Source organism: Salvelinus fontinalis, chromosome 14, assembly GCF_029448725.1.
Source record: "Salvelinus fontinalis isolate EN_2023a chromosome 14, ASM2944872v1, whole genome shotgun sequence".
Classification (NCBI taxonomy): Eukaryota; Metazoa; Chordata; class Actinopteri; order Salmoniformes; family Salmonidae; genus Salvelinus; species Salvelinus fontinalis.
The window spans coordinates 45,361,500-45,378,789 of NC_074678.1; the positions used below are offsets into that span (position 1 = coordinate 45,361,500).

General features: G+C 44.7%; 1 protein-coding gene across 1 annotated transcript; it reads right to left on the reverse strand.

The window, feature by feature from the left end:
* Positions 1 to 646: 646 nt before the first annotated feature.
* Positions 647 to 17,188, reverse strand: nwd1 (NACHT and WD repeat domain containing 1). Its single transcript, XM_055862023.1, has 20 exons — positions 17,035 to 17,188; positions 13,595 to 13,680; positions 13,336 to 13,452; positions 12,572 to 12,920; positions 10,975 to 12,313; positions 10,324 to 10,527; positions 9,922 to 10,081; positions 8,920 to 9,037; positions 8,580 to 8,744; positions 8,049 to 8,246; positions 7,736 to 7,858; positions 7,407 to 7,612; positions 6,952 to 7,215; positions 6,709 to 6,826; positions 5,003 to 5,151; positions 4,179 to 4,485; positions 3,562 to 3,938; positions 3,263 to 3,439; positions 3,053 to 3,158; positions 647 to 2,888 (listed from the first exon to the last, which is right to left on the reverse strand). The coding sequence occupies exons 1-20, from the start codon at positions 17,141 to 17,143 to the stop codon at positions 2,581 to 2,583; spliced, it is 4,980 nt and encodes a 1,659-aa protein (XP_055717998.1). The 5' UTR covers positions 17,144 to 17,188; the 3' UTR covers positions 647 to 2,580.
* Between the last annotated feature and the right edge of the window lie 102 nt (positions 17,189 to 17,290).

A 17,290-nucleotide genomic window follows, 5' to 3' on the forward strand; every position in this document is an offset into this window, starting at 1 on the left:
TTCATGAGTTGGCTTTGTATCCGAATCAGGGGTTTTAGAGCAAGGCCGGAACAAAATCCTGCACACCCAACAGTCATGCTTACGAATGTTATATCCACTGTATTTTCACCGTGTTCAACACCATGTGTGGCTATGAGGCCCAGAGTATGGAGGGGAGTTCGGCAGGGGCGAGCGTGTACACCGCTGGCTGCCTGGATAAGGTTGTGTGGTGGGGGAGACAGAACCTCTTCCTAATGGAGGGATTACCGTGGGTCTGCTCTGCTTAGAGGTAAGACATGGCTCAGTAGTTCACATTTGAATTTGATTGGGACATGTTTAGTTTGCTTGGCTGGATATTCCAAACATAGTCGATCCCGGAGAAGTGCAGATCAGACAAGTGAAAATCCCTTTCGAGTGAAATACAATTTAGCAGTCCCAATTTAAATATATTTGTTTTTACTTGCTCTGGATGTCTTTATGCCCCAGTGAAGGCAACAAATGTCAATTTCAAGTCATTAGGAATCAACTGTATGCAGGACCAGTAAGAAGATGGCATGTACAAATATACAATGTATACAATTATATCATGTACATTTTTTGTGAATTGTCAGCTGCAGAGGGGCCATAAAAAACACAATTAGATTAGCTCTCCAATAATATATTTAATCACATTTCAAGATATACAGTATAAGTTCAGTTGAGAACAAGCAGAAACACATAGGAAGCTACACAAGTCACAGAGAAAAGGAAGGCAATGCTTTACATTGGAAAAGCTCTAATGAGCTAGTGTTCACGGAGTGGATGAACATTTTGATTAAAACGTTGCATGAAATCGTGTTCGCAAAGAGGCTGGAGAAAAATAATACAGACTCCAAAAAGACATGGGAACGAGTCTTGTGTTTCTTTAAGGACACTTAAAATAATCATGACCATGAAAAAGCATATCATTTAAATATGTATTTGTGTTTTGCATGTGTGTTTTTTGTGTAATATGTTGGTTATGTTAAAGATGATTTTTTTTGGTAAATTGTCTATACAAAAAAAGAAAGGCAATGCTTTCTAAATAAACAGAAAGACGGTGCTTTCAAAAGGACTTGAAAATATGAGTGATTGTAGGCATGTTTGTAGATTGCCCAACCTTATTTCTCATCATGTACCAAGTTTTTGTGTCTTTTTCTTGCAAGCCGTGTATGATCACTTTGGCATCTTGCCAGGTGTCTCGCATGAAGAAAGGCCCAACAGAGGGGGAAACAAGATGGTGGAAGAGAACCTTCCTTCACTAGAGAAAGACTAGAGAGCAATGTTTGGTACCCTGTTCCTGGGACTTCATTAACAAATGAGAGGGCCCTCCTCTTGGTCCATTGGAGTTGTTTACCAACAACTTTGAACAGAAGTAGTCCGTACACACTGTGAATCTCTGTACTTTAATGTCAAAAGGTTGTTCAAGAGAGCACTGTGTGGTACACCTTGATTTTTGTATGTTATTGAAACTCAGATTTTAATTGTCGCTGGGTTTTTCATTGCAAGCCGGAAGGCAAAGACATGAATTATTAAATATATGATTTCCAGCAACAGGAAATGTCAGATTATTTTGTTTTAGCATTCTACAATATTTGAACCTTTCTACACAGAGTATACAAAACATTAGGAACACCTTCCTAATATTGAGAGACACCCCCTTTTGCCCTCAGAACAGCCTCAATTTGTCGGGGAATGGACTCTATAAGGTGTCGAAAGCATTACACAGGGATGCTGGCCCATGTTGACGCCAATGCTTCCCACAGTTGTGTCAAATTGGCTGGATGTCCTTTGGGTGGTGGACCATTCTCGATACACACAGGAAACTGTTGAGCATGAAAAAAACAGTAATTTTGCAGTTCTTGACACCCTCACACCAGTGAGAAGAAGCCTTGTGAGGTATTGGTCGGTCACATGTATGAACCAAACGTTAATGATGAATTAATTATGAATAAGCTAAATCATGCAAATATAACTATAAGAGAACTAAGGGGACTGCCCCGGCAGATCTCCCGACCAACGTGTACTATGGTGCATGAAGTTGGTTGGAACCTCTCCAGCTTGCTGATAATAAAGAATGAGTAATTTAATGTTTGACTGAGTCCCTGGTGGTAATTTCCATGAGAAGTGGATTTAGCAAGTGACATCAATAAGGAATCATAGCTTTCACCTGGATTAATCTGGTCAGTCTGTCATTGAAGGAGCCGGTGTTCCTAATGTTTTGTACACTCAGTGTATACGTGTGCTTTGTACAGCAACTAGCCCTTAAATGTTCTATATATTGATGCTTTTACACATAATCACGGCATTTTGTAACAGTTTGTATATATGTCATCTCTACGTGCCATGTGATGAACATATGCTAATACAAATCCCTACATTTCACAGAATGATTTATAATAAGTAATGTGCATAGCTGATTTAAAGCAAGTGAAATGAGCTGACATACATTGGCCCTATTTTCATATAATTCAGTGTGGGAAACTGAACTCAACTTACTGTATACAGTAGCAGCACACAGAACCGTATATGACGCTAGATCTCTACAATTGACACTATGTCTGTTATGTTATGTCAGTTTCCTTACAACAGTTGGCATGAGTGAGAGGGTTTGCTCTTGAGCATCAGGGCCATGAAGTTAAACTGAGCAGGATTGTACTCAGGGATCTTTGTGATGACGCTGTGAGGGCTGTCTGCACTCTTCTGCCGGGACGTGACCCTGTAGTGTGCGTTGATATTCCGGAGTGGGTTGTATTCCGGACAGACGTCATCCGGACAGCGGAATCCTTCCTTGATGACGTAGCCCAGCTGGGAAATTGCCACGAAGCCATTCCTGTAGGTCAACATTTTGGTGACAGGAGCGTAGACATACTGGACAAATAACAGACTCCCTGGGACAAAACAAGGATACACAAGATTTAGTGTTCATTTGTGTATACCAATATGGGTTTGAGATATGGTTTGAAATAGTAGCGAGCAACATTTATTCCTATTAGCAGTAAACAATGTAAAATTCTCAAAAAAACTCAAATAGAGAAATGTAGTGAGCACATACCACTAGCAACATCCCAGACTTTAATAGTTCTATCCTGTGATCCGGTGAAGACGTGCTTGTCACTCTCAGAGAACGCTGCACAGAGAACCCCTTCAAACAAGAACCCCTGTATTTCAAAAGGTACAAACACATTTATGTCAATGAGTCAATCTGAGGTGTGTCTGAAAAATAGATCCTCCCTGACTAGACCGTTGACCTTTAACCTCTGACCTTGTACTCCATGGTGTGATCCAGTACCAGGGGGGTCAGCCCCCACAGCCTCTGCACGGCATCCTCTGAGCCCACCAGGGCGTGCGTCCCCCAGTTGCTGGTCGTCACGCAGTTGACCCTGCTGCGGTGGCCATCCAGGGTGGCGGTTGAAGTGGACTTGAAGTCGTACATGGTGACCTTATATTAATAAGGAGACAGAACACAATGTTAGCTTCAGCAACATCTTTACTAAGTTAAAACCAAATATCTTGTAGGCCTACAGAGCATTATGGGTAACGTAGGCCAATCATGCTACAGACCTCCCCGCAGGCCGTCCCGTACAGCAGCCTACAGTCTGGGAGCAGGGCCATGGAGGAGACGGGCGAGTGGAGCAGGGAGAGGGCAAACTTTGCGGCGGGCCCCTCCACGCTGGGGAAACTGTCCCTAGCCGTGATCTCGAACAGACACACTGAGTCCTCGTAGGCCACGGCCATGTGCTTCTCCTGGCCGCCAATGGCCATGCAGCGCACCGTGGGCAGGGTCTCAGGAGGTGGAATGCACAGGGTCTCTTTGGGGAAGGCTAGGGGGTAGATGAGGACCGTGCCAGTCGTGAGGCCACAGAAGAGGAGTTTCTTGTGCTGGGCCAGCTCTAGGCAGCACACCTCAGCAGAGACGGCCATGGTGTCAGTGGAAGAGCCTGAGACAAACAGGAGAGAGATTCTCTTTAACAGAACCCCCATTGTCAAATGCAAGCAATTATTCTCCGTGTTGCATGTGGATATTGAAAACATACAATGAGACATGTCCCTTAGCCCCTCTAGGTTCACATTATACACTCCCATTTGTAACATTATTTCTTATTCTTTCTCTATGATAAATATATCCCTATGAACCTTTGCTTGACAATTTTCACGTAGTTCATACTTTTCACCCAAACATAAGGTGCACATATGTATTTTTTTACCTGTGTGACAATTCCATGTAATCACTTCTTTCTGGCCTATGTTTCTAACATAGTACACCGTGTCGCCATCTTTAGTGAGGGCAACCTGAGGGCATCCGGCTGGAATACAGCCTTTGGGTCTCTGCTGAGGGTCGTTGGGTGAGGGCAGATGCCACAGCTTCAGGTAGTAGGCTGAGGAGGAGGCGGAGACGACAGTGCCCTCATACAGAGCCAGAGTGGTGACAGGGGCATCCATGCCAAGGAAAGAGTCAAGGAGGTTTCCCGTGGTTATAGACCACACCTGTAAAAAGCAGAGTGGATCAATGTTAGCCTGGTCCCAGATCTGTTTGTGCCGTCTTGCCAACTAGTAGGCGCCAGGTGCACCGGTTTGTGTCAAGATCTGCAACGCTGCTGTGTTTTTCACGCTCAACAGTTTCCCGTGTGTATCAAGAATGATCCACCACCCAAAGGACATCCAGCCAACTTGACACAACTGTGGGAAGCGTTGGCGATGCAACTCAATACACTCAGTGTATATTTGGGGCACAATTTAGAAGCGTAGGATTTCACAAGGCCACATTATCTAGGGATGTTTCATCAACGTTGCAGCTATACCAATGACCATAGAAGTTGGCAAAAACGCACAAACAGATCTGGGATCAAGATATTTGGGTCAAAGTTCGTCATTGGGAACAAGTGACTTCTTTGAATAAGCCCAGTATGTGACTTGCCATCTATATGAATAAGTACATTACAGTCTAGAAACAAGTTGTATACAAGTGCATCATTTTCATGTGTACCAATAAACCAGTACTGACCCGTATTGTCTGGTCCTCAGAGCCCGAGACGACCACTCTGCTGTCGCTCGACACACAGGCACACAACACCGTGTCCTCATGGTGCAGATCCAGGAAGCTCTGGACACAGTCGGACTCTCTATGGAAAAGGACCAGTGTCCTCTCACAGCCTGTAATGATATGAATATTACTGTATATAATAGTCATTTGCCAGACACTTTTACAGTTAAACACATTCAGTATATGTGGCCTAGCCTGGTCCCAGATCTGTTTGTGCTGTCTTGCTAATTCCCATAGTCAAAAAGTCAGCAAGACAGCATGAACTGATCTAGGACCAGGCTACACAGTGCATTCGGAAAGTATTCAAACCCCTGGACTTTTTCCACATTTTGTTACGTTACAACCTTATTCTAAAATGGATTCCTTATGTTTTTTTTTTCATCAATCTACACACAATACCCCATAATGACAAAGCGAAAACAGGTTTAGACATTTTTGCTAATTTATATTTTTTTTAAAGAAATACCTTATTTACATAAGTATTCAGACCCTTTGCTATGACACTCAAAATTGAGCTCAGGTGCATCCTGTTTCATCTTTGAGACATTTCTACAACTTCATTGGAGTCCACCTGTGGTAAATTCAATTGATTTGACATGACTTGGAAAGGCACACACCTATCTATATAAAGTCCCACAGCTGACAGTGCATGTCAGAGCAGAAACCGAGCCATGAGGTCGAAGGAATTGTCCGTAGAGCTCCGAGACAGGATTGTGTCAAGGCGCAGATCTGGGAAGGGTACACAAATATTTCTGCAGCATTGAAGGTCCCCAAGAACAAAATGGCATCCATCATTCTTAAATGGAAGAAGCTTGGAGCCACCAAGACTCTTCCTAGAGCTGGCCGCCCGGCCAAACTGAGCAATCGGGGGAGAAGGGCCTTGGTCAGTGAGATGACCAAGAACCCGTCACTCTGAAAGAGCTCCTGAGTTCCTCTGTGGAGATGGCAGAACCTTCCAGAAGGACAACCATCTCTGCGGCACTCTACCAATCTTTATGGTAAAGTGGCCAGACGGAAGCCACTCCTCAGTAAAAGGCACGTTTGCCAAAAAGCACCTAAAGGACACTGACCATGAGAAACAAGATTCTCTGGTGTGATGAAACCAAGATTGAACTTTTCGGCCTGAATGCCCAGTGTCATTTCTGGAGGAAACCTGCCACCATCCCTACAGTGAAGCATGGTGGTGGAAGTATCATGCTGTGGGGATGTTTTTCAGCAGAAGGGACCGGGAGACTTGTCAGGATCAAGGGAAAGATGAATGGAGCAAAGTACAGAGAGATCCTTGATGAAAACCAGCGCCAGAGTGTTTAGGATCTCAGACTGGGGTGAAGGTTCACCTTGCAACAGGACAACGACCCTAAGCACACAGCCACACACTTGCAAACATTTAAAAAAAAATGTTTTTGTTTTGTCATTATGGTGTATTGTGTGTAGATCGATGAGGGAAAAAAACGATTTAAATCCATTTTAGAATAAGGCTGTATTGTATCAAAATGTGGAAAAAGTAAAGGGGTCTGAATACTTACCGAATGCACTGTATGTGGCCCATATGGGAATGAAACTCTACTCCAACCCACTGAACCATAGAGACACAGAGGTAGGCTACATAGGAGGAACCCCATGAATGGCATTGACACTAAGGTCCTCCTGTACTGTAGTACTGCTACCTGCCAAAAGTATCCTTTCGTCATCTGAGGCGGAGAGGAAGGTTGCACAGACTGGAAGCTCTGTGACTGTCTGTCTCAGAGTCCACTGTGACTGTCTGTCCTGTTCAGTGCTGGAAACCTACAAATGACAGATGGTCGAACAGAATGCGATGAGAAACCAATTATGCCATTAAAATCAGAAATACGGTCTATCTATAGGAAATTGAATCATCCTCCTACAGGACATGTTTCGACAATTTGTACCTGATATAGGAAGCCCTCCTTTGATGCTATAAGTAGTCGGCCATGTTTTTGCAGTGTAAGGGTTGCCGTCAGGGTCAACCTATGTGAAGATTTTTCCAAATGTATCTGCGCTGTCTTGTCCTCGGCGGAGGGGTGGGAAAATGTGACAAGTCCTCCGTCTGAGAGGGAGACGACCATTCCGTTCAAAAATCCAAGAATAATGGAGACACCGGTATCTTTGACTTGGAAGAGTAGTTCTGTTGTGTTAAGATGCCACACTTTCACCTGCAGGTAAAGCAGAAGCGTTACTTTGGTTAAAGGGCAGATGATAATATTTTGGGGGAGTACATAATGTAAATATGCAAATATAAAAAAGGTTGGAAACAGAATGATTGAAAAGATGCATTTGAAGGAAAATTCCTCAAAGAAAATGTATTTGATAGAAGACAATTAACCCCTTCACATGTATGTCATACTTGGCCTCCAGAGTGGGTGAAGACAAGCGCCCTCTCCTCAGACACATGGATGTGTGTGGTGGAAGGTAAGGAGTTAATGGACACCGCCTCCTGGGTACAGTACAGCTGCCTGCCACTCAGCAGGCTCCACTTCCTCAGACTCCCGTCAGCAGCCAATGAGAGACAGTGATCACCGCTGTCAATCACTCTCACGGATAGCACCTTAGCTGAAGAGCATAAATAAGTAGACACACAGAGAAAGAATTTGCAAGAATAAGCAGAATGTGGATACGCTTGACAGTGATTAATTACAAACTCAAATACACTCACTCACACACCCTCGCCCTCACCTGTGTGTCCCACTAAGGTTTGGATGACCTCTAGATCATTGAGGTCCCAGGCAATCACCTTCCCGTCCTCTGAGCCTGCAAGCAGGATCCCTCTCTCTGGGCAAATATCCAGGGCTGTGACCCCTTCAGACAGACAGACAAGAAGCTGTCCTTAAGCACAGATGTAAGATCAGCTTACCCATGCCATATCCTAACATTAACCATTGGAGATGTGAAATACAGACTGACCTTGGATCAGCATCTGGTGGCTACTTCATCCTACTACCGGGCTCAATTGCAATGAACAGGCGAATCCTACACTATGTGTACAAACCTTTCTGGAAACCAGCAAGCGTTGTCTTTAGCGCTCCCCCTGGAGGCTGGAGGAAGGCGCACTTGGGGACAAGGATGGGGTCGGGACAGCACGAGAGCCAGTCGTGACACTGGCAGCAGAGTCGTCCTATCAGTGAAGGGTACATCTCAGCGAAGGAGTGGAGCCTGGCCAAGACCTCTGTGTAGAAGAGGGAGGGATCTTTGGAGAGGAAACAGTATTAAAACAGAGTGAGATGGTTGGTGAGACAGTGTGAAGAGAAGGCTCTCCTGATACAGTATCACCCAACCAAGTATAATGTCAATGTTTTTGGTTCCAAGCCAGAGGGACTAGAATCATCAATAACCTACCCTACAGTTAGCACTCATTCTCTTTTGATCTATGAATTATTTTTTTGTTGCATCGCTCATAAATATGTGAAATAGGGATCCAGCTACTTTATCTGAAACCGGACAGATTTAAACCCAACAGAACATGCATTAATTGACCATGTAACACTCGACTACGATAACCCCCCCCCCTGACTCATCTGACCCATCTGTCCATCTAGAAAGTCCAGGGTGGGCTTGAGGAGAATGAAAGTGTCTCGGATCAGTTGAGTCTCAGGGCAGTCCATGAGCTCGGTGCAGAGGGTCAGGTCCTCAATGACACTGGCCACGCCACAGGTCAGAGTCTTACAGTACAGCCACTCACTACTGCCTGTGGGGCAAAGAGTCGCAGCTTAAAGGTAGACTTCGTAATATGACATCATCATACACAGTAAGACAACTTCCTGACATCAACAATAAGAGAATTCAAATCAGCCAAGTCTGTCTGCCAGTATTGGCTCTTCCCACCATTGACTTTTGCACTCCCTTGGGGCATGTGGCCTTACCAATGACCTCCTGGCGCAGCTCCTCCCAGAGGCCTGCGTGGAGGAGGTGGTAGGGCAGCTCCTGCAGCTTTATGACATTTGCCACTCCTTCAGCGAACCACAGGGGCTGAGGGGGCACCTTGGCAACATGCCAGGGGAGAGAGTAGACAGGTGTACGTTAATGATTCAACACGACACAACTAACCCGCGGAAACATCTTCACTATGGAAACACATCCGGTTAGCTTCAAGGTAGTATCAAAAGCGCCGTCCATTTAATTAAGTGGAAAACATGTCCTCTTGTGCATCTCTATCAATTTTTCTTCCTTAGTTTCAGTTCTTATTTACTGTAATATTTTTTTTTGTATTGTGCTCCCTCTAAAAAGGCCCTGAGGGTCAGAGACTTTTATCCAGCTCAAATGGACCACACACACACACACCGCACCGAATGTTGATCTACCATTCATCTGCCGTTTGTTCGGGGAAGTCTGTTTTAGTTGACCACCCTGGTGGACGTCTGACTGCAGACATTCTCACGCGATTCTATCTGTAAAATCAGTTTGCACTTGGTTTGCAAATCATGGCCGGCACTCTGTTGAGGTGCTACGGCCTTGTTCGCATGGCGCTACAGAGGGTGGTGCGGACAGCCCTGTACATCACTGGGGCCGAGCTCCCTGCCATCCTGGACCTCTATATCAGGCAGTGTAAAAGGAAGGCCAGGAAAATTGTTAATGATTCCAGCCACTCAAGTCATAGACTGTTCTCTCTGCTTCCGCACGGCAAGCGGTACCGGTGCATCAAGTTTGACACCAACAGGCTCCTGAACAGCTTATATCCCCCAAGCAATAAGGCTGCTAAATAGCTAACAAAATGGCTTCAAGAATTATCTGAGTTGGCCCTTGTATTTTACACTGTAATGACTAGAGGAGTACACCAATTATTATTGAAAACACATCTAAGGGTTCTTTGAGGTGCCATTCTATGTCATCATAGGAACTGAACTGAAATCCCATCATTCTGTTACCTTGCGGTCAGCGTCCAATGTGGTCGTCAGTGGAGGTAGGAGGACAGCTTTGAATCGGCCTTGGCTCCATCTACCCAAGAAGTACTCAGCAAGGACCCTGTGTCTGTCAGCCTGCTGCTCTGACCTCTGGTACCTCTCTCGCACAGTTTCAGTCAACAGCCTATTACCATATTAAATTGCACAGACAAAGTACAGGATGGGAAGTTCTGCCATAAGCAGATCAATACAAGTATTGTCCGGTTTCCCGGACATGGATTAGGCCTACTACTGAACTGGAAGCATGCTCAATGGAAAATCTACATGATTAAAATAGATTTTTAGCAAAAAGAAATTGGCTTAATCTGGGTTTGGAACACCAGCCCCTAAACCTGTTTGGCTGAGATATATAGAGAGGATCTTTACTTGTGGTGGAAGTCGAGCACCGTGACGCCATTGGCCTGTCCCTCCACGAGGAGTTCTCCCAAGTCGTGCCTGAGGCGCACCCACAGTAGAGGGGGGAGGCGGATGAGGGAGTGGTTGGGGGGAAGCCAGTACTGGTAGACTTCAGCCAGGACATTGTTATCAAGGGACAAGATATCACGCAGCTCTGCCTCTGATAGACTACCCCTGGAGAACAGAATGAGTAATAATCATTTGGAAAATAAATCATTATAAATAGAAGGATGGATTTTAATTTCTAACCCCAATGTATGAGCCTGTGATAAGGGGGGGAAATACGGCAGCTTTTGATCTGGGAATTTGTCATATGGATTGTCTGCAGGTTAAAGTATGACTCTGACTTGATATTCCAGTGGTCTATTGATTGAAATATCAATGTTGTATTGTCGGTTAATGCACCAGGTGTGTGTGGGCATGTGTATGTGCGTCACAGGTGGCTGGTGGCACATTAATTGTGGAGGACATGCTCATAATAATGGCTGGAATGGAAATAAATGGAATCAAACACATCAAACATATACCATTCCATTCACTCCATTCCAGCTATTATGAGCCGTCCTCCCCTCACAAGCCTCCTGTGGACTGTGCATCTGTGTATGTACACGAACACCTCACCTAGCAGAGATGATATATCCCAAAGCTGCGCCAACCAGTTGCTTCCCATGCCTCTCCTCAAGGGCCTGGAGTAGCTGTGACATCACTTCCTGTGCACTACTGCTCAGGGCAAGGTCAGTCACGGGGGTATAGGACGCCCATCGCCTGGCCATGTCCAGCAGTAGCTTCAGATGCAGAGGATTTCCACTCAGCTGAAAGCTACACAGTACCACTTCACACTGTTCTGGAGTCAGGCTTCGTTGCGCTTCCCTCATGTAGGCATCCATGATCTCTCTACCCTGGTCACATGATAGGGGTTCTACTTCAAAGAAATTTCCCGGCACCTCGACTGTTCTCCGAAGGTTAGCCAAAACTGGAGAGCCTGTGTCTGCGGTGGACACCACCAAATGGACATTGGGGGGGATGTCTTTGGGTAGCCAGTGGAGTTTCTGGCCCTGGGTGGCCGAGGACAATTGGTCCAGGGAGTCTAGTATGAGAAGAAGTGTGTCTCCTCGCTCCGACACCTCAGCTAGAAGGCCATGGAAAAACCTCACCAGGTCCTCACGCGTGTGTGCTGTTATTGGGGTGGGAGTCGACAAACTGAACACAGAGCAGATCTGGAAACAGACACTCTGGAGGACACGGCCCAGGTCGGAGCTCTCTGCCGACGTCCCCAGCAACCTGAGCACCACCACAGCCCTGGGGTCCAGGAGGCCACGCATCTCCTGTGCCAGCTTGCAGAGCAGCGTTGTCTTGCCCACACCCGGTGGCCCATGCACCACCAGGGGCGCGTGGCGGGTGTTGGTGTGTTCCCACATGGCCAGGCAGATCTTCCCAAGGAGCCCCTCCCTGCCGCGAAAGACGCTCGAACACTTCCCGGCACTCAAAGCCATGTGGTGACTAAGCTCCTGGAGCAGCCAGCCTCTGTCCTCTTCCCCCTTCCTCTGACTTATATCTCCTCCTCTTGCCCCATTCGTCATCACTGTACCAGCCTCCACTGACGAACCAACCCTCCTGGCAATGTGGGCCTTCGTCTGGGACACGAGCTGCTCGCAGAGGCTCTCCAGGTACTGGGCATGCTCCTTGCAGCTGGGCTCGATGGCTCCCTTGCACAACTCCACACTGTGCAGGTTGAGGATGCCCGGCGAGGCAGCGAAGAGACGCGACTTGAGGCCTGAGAGGAGGTCCTGAGCCTCGGTATCCAGCAGGCCATCCGCCGTCACATCCATGTACTGGGCCAGCCGCTTCGGGCTGTCCTTCTTACGCAAGTGAGGTAGCTCCCGCACGAAGAGGATGGCGGAGGGCTCGCTCTCGTCCCCATCTGGCATTCGCAGACCCTCCTCTATCTCATGCTCCGCCACTATGGAGGAGGGAGAACACCAGAAAATGGGTTGACTGGTTCTACAAAATGTGGATTTTCTACAATAAGATACAACTAATGAGCAAATAAGCTACCAAGTCATTGCGAATAGATAGTAGTTTAAGTGGAAATGTAACTAGAAAGCCACCAAGACTGAATCTAGCAACACTTGTCTACACATCACAAAGCAGAACATAACAGGTTTTTAGCTCGCTCCTATTCTAACATGACTGGTCCAAGACATTGGCAAGCTCTGACCAGATTTGAAGAACTGGTGTTTTTGTTCAACAGTTATATCCCCGTTTTCTTCAGCCTGCACGGCCGCAGTGCGTAGAAGCTGCAATAATCGAGCCTCTGTGTAGCGCCAGGAAATGACACTGTCATCCTGCAGCGGCCTTCTCTCAGGCTGAAGGTCATTGTAGTGGGGCAACAGAGTTGTGATTGGCTGAAGAACGTAGACGGGAGGAACAGCATTGTTGTCTTTCCTGAACCATTGGTGGAGAAGCCCCACTTGGTCCTGTGGTAGCTTGGACAGCAGCACCTCAAATTGTTTTCCTGGGAGGACACGGGGGATAGGGCGGTGACCATACCGGTTCCCCAGCAGAGCCTTGAGAACAAGGAGACATATCGAATCAAATGAAATCAAAACACATAACACCCTGCTGGAATTATATATTTCAAGAACCATTGAATTCAAGGAAAAGAAGAGCCAATTAACATTTGTGCAGGGTTCTCCAACTCCTGTCCTGGCGAGCTAGTATGTGTGCAGGTTTTTGATCCAGCACAGCAGACAGCACTTACATCCCACTGGGTACACTGGTTGGATCAACATTGTTTGCGCATCATTTCAATGGAATTACATTGAACCAACGTGGAACAAACGTTGGGATACTGGTTTCAAATGATCAGTCTTCAGTCTGGGCAACAGTTATTTCATGTCATGGGTTAGAAGAAAAGCCTGTAGCTCTCCAGGATCGGAGTTGGACCCCTGTGCTAGAGGAACAGTATTGAACAACACTTACAATGAAACTTGGTCCTACGGATACTTTCTTGCAAGCCTCGATTTCCTGAAGACACAGTTCTGTGGTCATGTGGTCCACAGCAATTGCATCCTGGAGACCCCATCTCATATCCACAACCTTCAGGGATAAAGAACTAAATACAAAAGTTCCTCCAACAACACTAACATCACACTTCACCGAATAATGATCTCTGAATTCATATGAAATTAGAATTAATTGACATGTGTCTGATGGCGGCCAGTAATGTACTGCTACTCACCTCAAACACTAAGCCCTGACTCTGACAAAAAGCTTGAAGTTCAGGATAGGTTTTGTCCAATAAGGCATTCCTTTCACTGCTCATATCTGCCAACGGTCACATCAGGTCAGAAACACACTAGGTTTGCAGTGTTACCCAAAACTAAACACAAGGCTATTCACTGAAAGATGACAAATTAGCAGGGGTGCAACTTTCACTGGGGACAGGACCCCACATTCTGAAATGTCATTTTTGTCCCCCCCAGATGACTTGGAATGTGATACAAAACGAGGCAACGGTGTGCTTCAGGACCATGTTGACACCTCTGAGCTTTCGGGTAGGTTGTTATGTCCTCCCAACTTCTAAAACCAAAGTTGCGCCCCTACAAATTAGGGATGTGATTCTTTCAAAACAGATACAATGGCTGGGCCGTTGTAGCGATGATGTAGCATCTGCTAAATAAGGAATAATCACATCTCTGATCAATTCAGTTGCGGCCAAATATATTGGCACCCTTCCACTTTTCTTAAATTATTCCCTATTTCTTTTAAAATAAGTTGCCATTGAAAAAAACGGTCTCCACATCTTGTTATTGGATTTTCAACATTGCAGAACCAATTGTATTTTTGTAAACTTAAGTTTTAGTTTAGAGAATAAATGCATGGAGAAAGTTATTGGCACTCCGGAGCTTGTATTTGGTTGCACAGCCTTTGGCCTAGATAATTGCCAACCAAATGCTTTTTGGAGCTACCAATGAGTTTGCTGCACCTTTCTACTGGCATATTTGCCCACTTTCAGCAGCAAAGTGCTTTAATTCTTCAATGTTCAACTGCTGTTTTCAGCTCTCACCATAAGTCTCACCATAAGTTATGGATGTGATACGTCTTCGAAATATGGGTGTGGCTATGATCCGTAAATTGAAAGCAGACCACTACCTGAAATCTACTTCAGATCATTTAAATAATCCATCCAAATTTTGGCAAGTAGTGAATGGTTTGGAGTGCAAAAAAGATACACAGCTTCCCAAACAATTGTTGGTAGACACACAGATTGTAATTGAGAGAACCTCCACTCTGACAGCCTTACATCAGCATTTTCTAGATGCAAGCAGTTTATTTGAGAAGATCAAAAGGTATAATTGAGCCTCTTATGAAATTACCTGACACCCCTGTGCTCTCCGTTGCCAGGTTCTCTTTTCATCCTTCTCTGTTTCAGAAGTGCGTAAAGCCATGAAAGATATAGAAGAAAAAATTCCCTGGCCCTGATGATCCCAGTTTCCTACACCTAGCTGTAGACATCATTGCTCCCCCTTAACATGTATTTTTAACCTCACATTTGATGTTAAGGAAATCCCCAAGTTATGGAAATCTGCTTTTGTAATGCCTCTCCTGGAAGGTGGAGATCCTTCGCTACTTGACAACTATCGACCCATATCAACATTGTCTGTACTGTCAAAGGTACTGGAGTCCTTAGTAGGCAGCTGAAGGCCTACCTCCAAGAAAACAACATCTTAAATGGAATGCAATCAAGCTTAGGTCTGGCCACAGCACTGTTTCAGCAACATTAAATGTTTTTAATGACATCCACTGTGTTCTTGACAAGAAGTTACATTGCGTGTCTTTATTAATTTGTCAAAGGAATTTGACACTGTGGACCATGCCGTGTTAGTGCAAAGGTTAAAATGTTGTGGAATTACTGGTCATGGTCTAGATTGGTTTATAAATTCCCTATCAAATCGTACACAATGTGTAATGGCGGATGGTTGTAAATCTGAGTCCATAGAGTTGCGCTCAGGTGTTCTGCAAGGTTCTATTCTTGGCCCACTGTTGTTCATTTTGTATATCAACAACATTGGGGATTATATTGAAACAGCAGATGTTAATTTATATGTAGACGATACTGTTCTTTATTCAAGTGGTAGTAGTTTATCTTTAGCTTTTGAAAATGCCCAAAGAGAATTTAACATCAGTAATGTACATAGTAGCAGCTTCTTCCTGGCCTCCAGAGAAAAACAAGCCTTTTGCCGGTAATAAAAACCTATTCTCAGATTTAATTTGCAAATAAATTCATAAAAAATCCTACAATGTGATTTTCGGGATTTTTTTTTCTCATTTTGTCTGTCATAGTTGAAGTGTACCTATGATGAAAATTACAGGCCTCTCATCTTTTTAAGTGGGAGAACTTGCACAATTGGTGGCTGACTAAATACTTTTTGCCCCACTATATATATATGCAGGCCTCAACCACTACCCTGAGAGCACTTGATTCAGTATATCATGCGGCCCTCAGGTTCATTACAAATTAAAAACGTCTTACAAATCATTGTGATCGCTACAGTACTGATGGCTCGTCGTCATTGGCCTTGCGTAGGCTTAAACACTGGTATACACTGATTTATGAAACCATATTGAGTAAAATACAATTTTCTCTGTTCTTTTTTGATCAGGTCGGTAAATAAATATAAATTACGGTCCCATTGTCATTTGCTTTTAACAGGACCAAGAATTAGAACAGGTTTAGGTAGAAATAGTTTTAGTTACTCAGGTCCTGGAACTCTCCTGAACATTTAAAAAATTGATCAAGTGTTGTTGGTGAAGATTAAACACTTGATCGATGTAAATATCATAGAAGAGTGTAATTGTCTTTAGGACAACTGTTTTTTAGTCAAGACATTTGTTTTTTAACGTAATATGTAATTGTTGTACTGTATGTGTGTGTATAGTTTTGTTTCATGTTGTGTTAGTGTATGTAAGTTGTTTTGTCTGAAGCTTTGTTCCCCCTGCTGCTATTGGACCAGGTCTCTATTGAGAAAGAGATGTTATCTCAATGAGGAAAAACCTGTATAAATAAAAGGTAAAAAAAATATATAATAATAATCTGATCCGGACTCTTCAATGGCCACTCCAGAGCAGTCCCGTGTTTCATAATGAACCAGGAAGCACACATCAAAAAGGGTTCAATAAGAGATGCTGGACTGTTCTGGTGTGGCCAGACCTGAATCCCATCCATAAATTATAGCAAGAGCTGAAAATGGCAGCTGGTGGAGGGTACCCCTCAAATTTGGAAAAATCTGTGGAAAGGGGCCACAAGCTCATTGATGGCTACAAGAAGTTTGTCTGAAGTTATCTTGGCCAAAGGCTGTGCAACCAAATACTAGCTCCGGTGTGCCAATCATTTTGTCAATGCCATTTGTCTTCTTTTTCTATTTTAAGTTTACAAAAATAAAATTGGTTATGCAATGTTGAAAATCCAATAAGGTGTGGGGACCAAAGGTTTTCTTCAATTTCAACTTATTTTAGAAGAAATAGGAAATTATTTATGTGCAAGGGTGCCAATATATTTGGCCACAACTGTATATGCCTTGTGTTATAAAGCGAGGCTGAGCCCGTATTACAATGAAAATACTGAACCCATACCATTATGAAAATACTGAGCCCATGCCGTCATGAAAATACACCCACCTGTAAATGTGGAGCTGACAAAGACTCGGACCACGTTGGACCTGAGCTTCAGTCCTTCAGTTGACTGGCCTCTGAGCACCTCCATGAGTGCTCCTCTTGGCGATGCCATGGTCCCCCTCACCTAGCACTGTCCCAGGCTAAAACCTCCCTCTCATCTCACAATGACCCACAATAATTGCTCAGCTTCCAAAAGTAATCAGAGAAGCATGTGAGCAGACTTATCTATTCTGATTGTAAGCATGTACTTGTTAGTTTT

Coding starts and splice junctions, on each gene's coding strand:
- nwd1 (XM_055862023.1), bottom strand. CDS start 17,143: ATGGCATCGCCAAGAGGAGCACTCATGGAGGTGCTCAGAGGCCAGTCA. Junction 12,314..12,571: donor ACACCAGTTCTTCAAATCTG/GTCAGAGCTTGC, acceptor CCTCCTCCATAG/TGGCGGAGCATGAGATAGAG. Junction 7,613..7,735: donor AACCTTAGTGGGACACACAG/GTGAGGGCGAGG, acceptor TATGCTCTTCAG/CTAAGGTGCTATCCGTGAGA.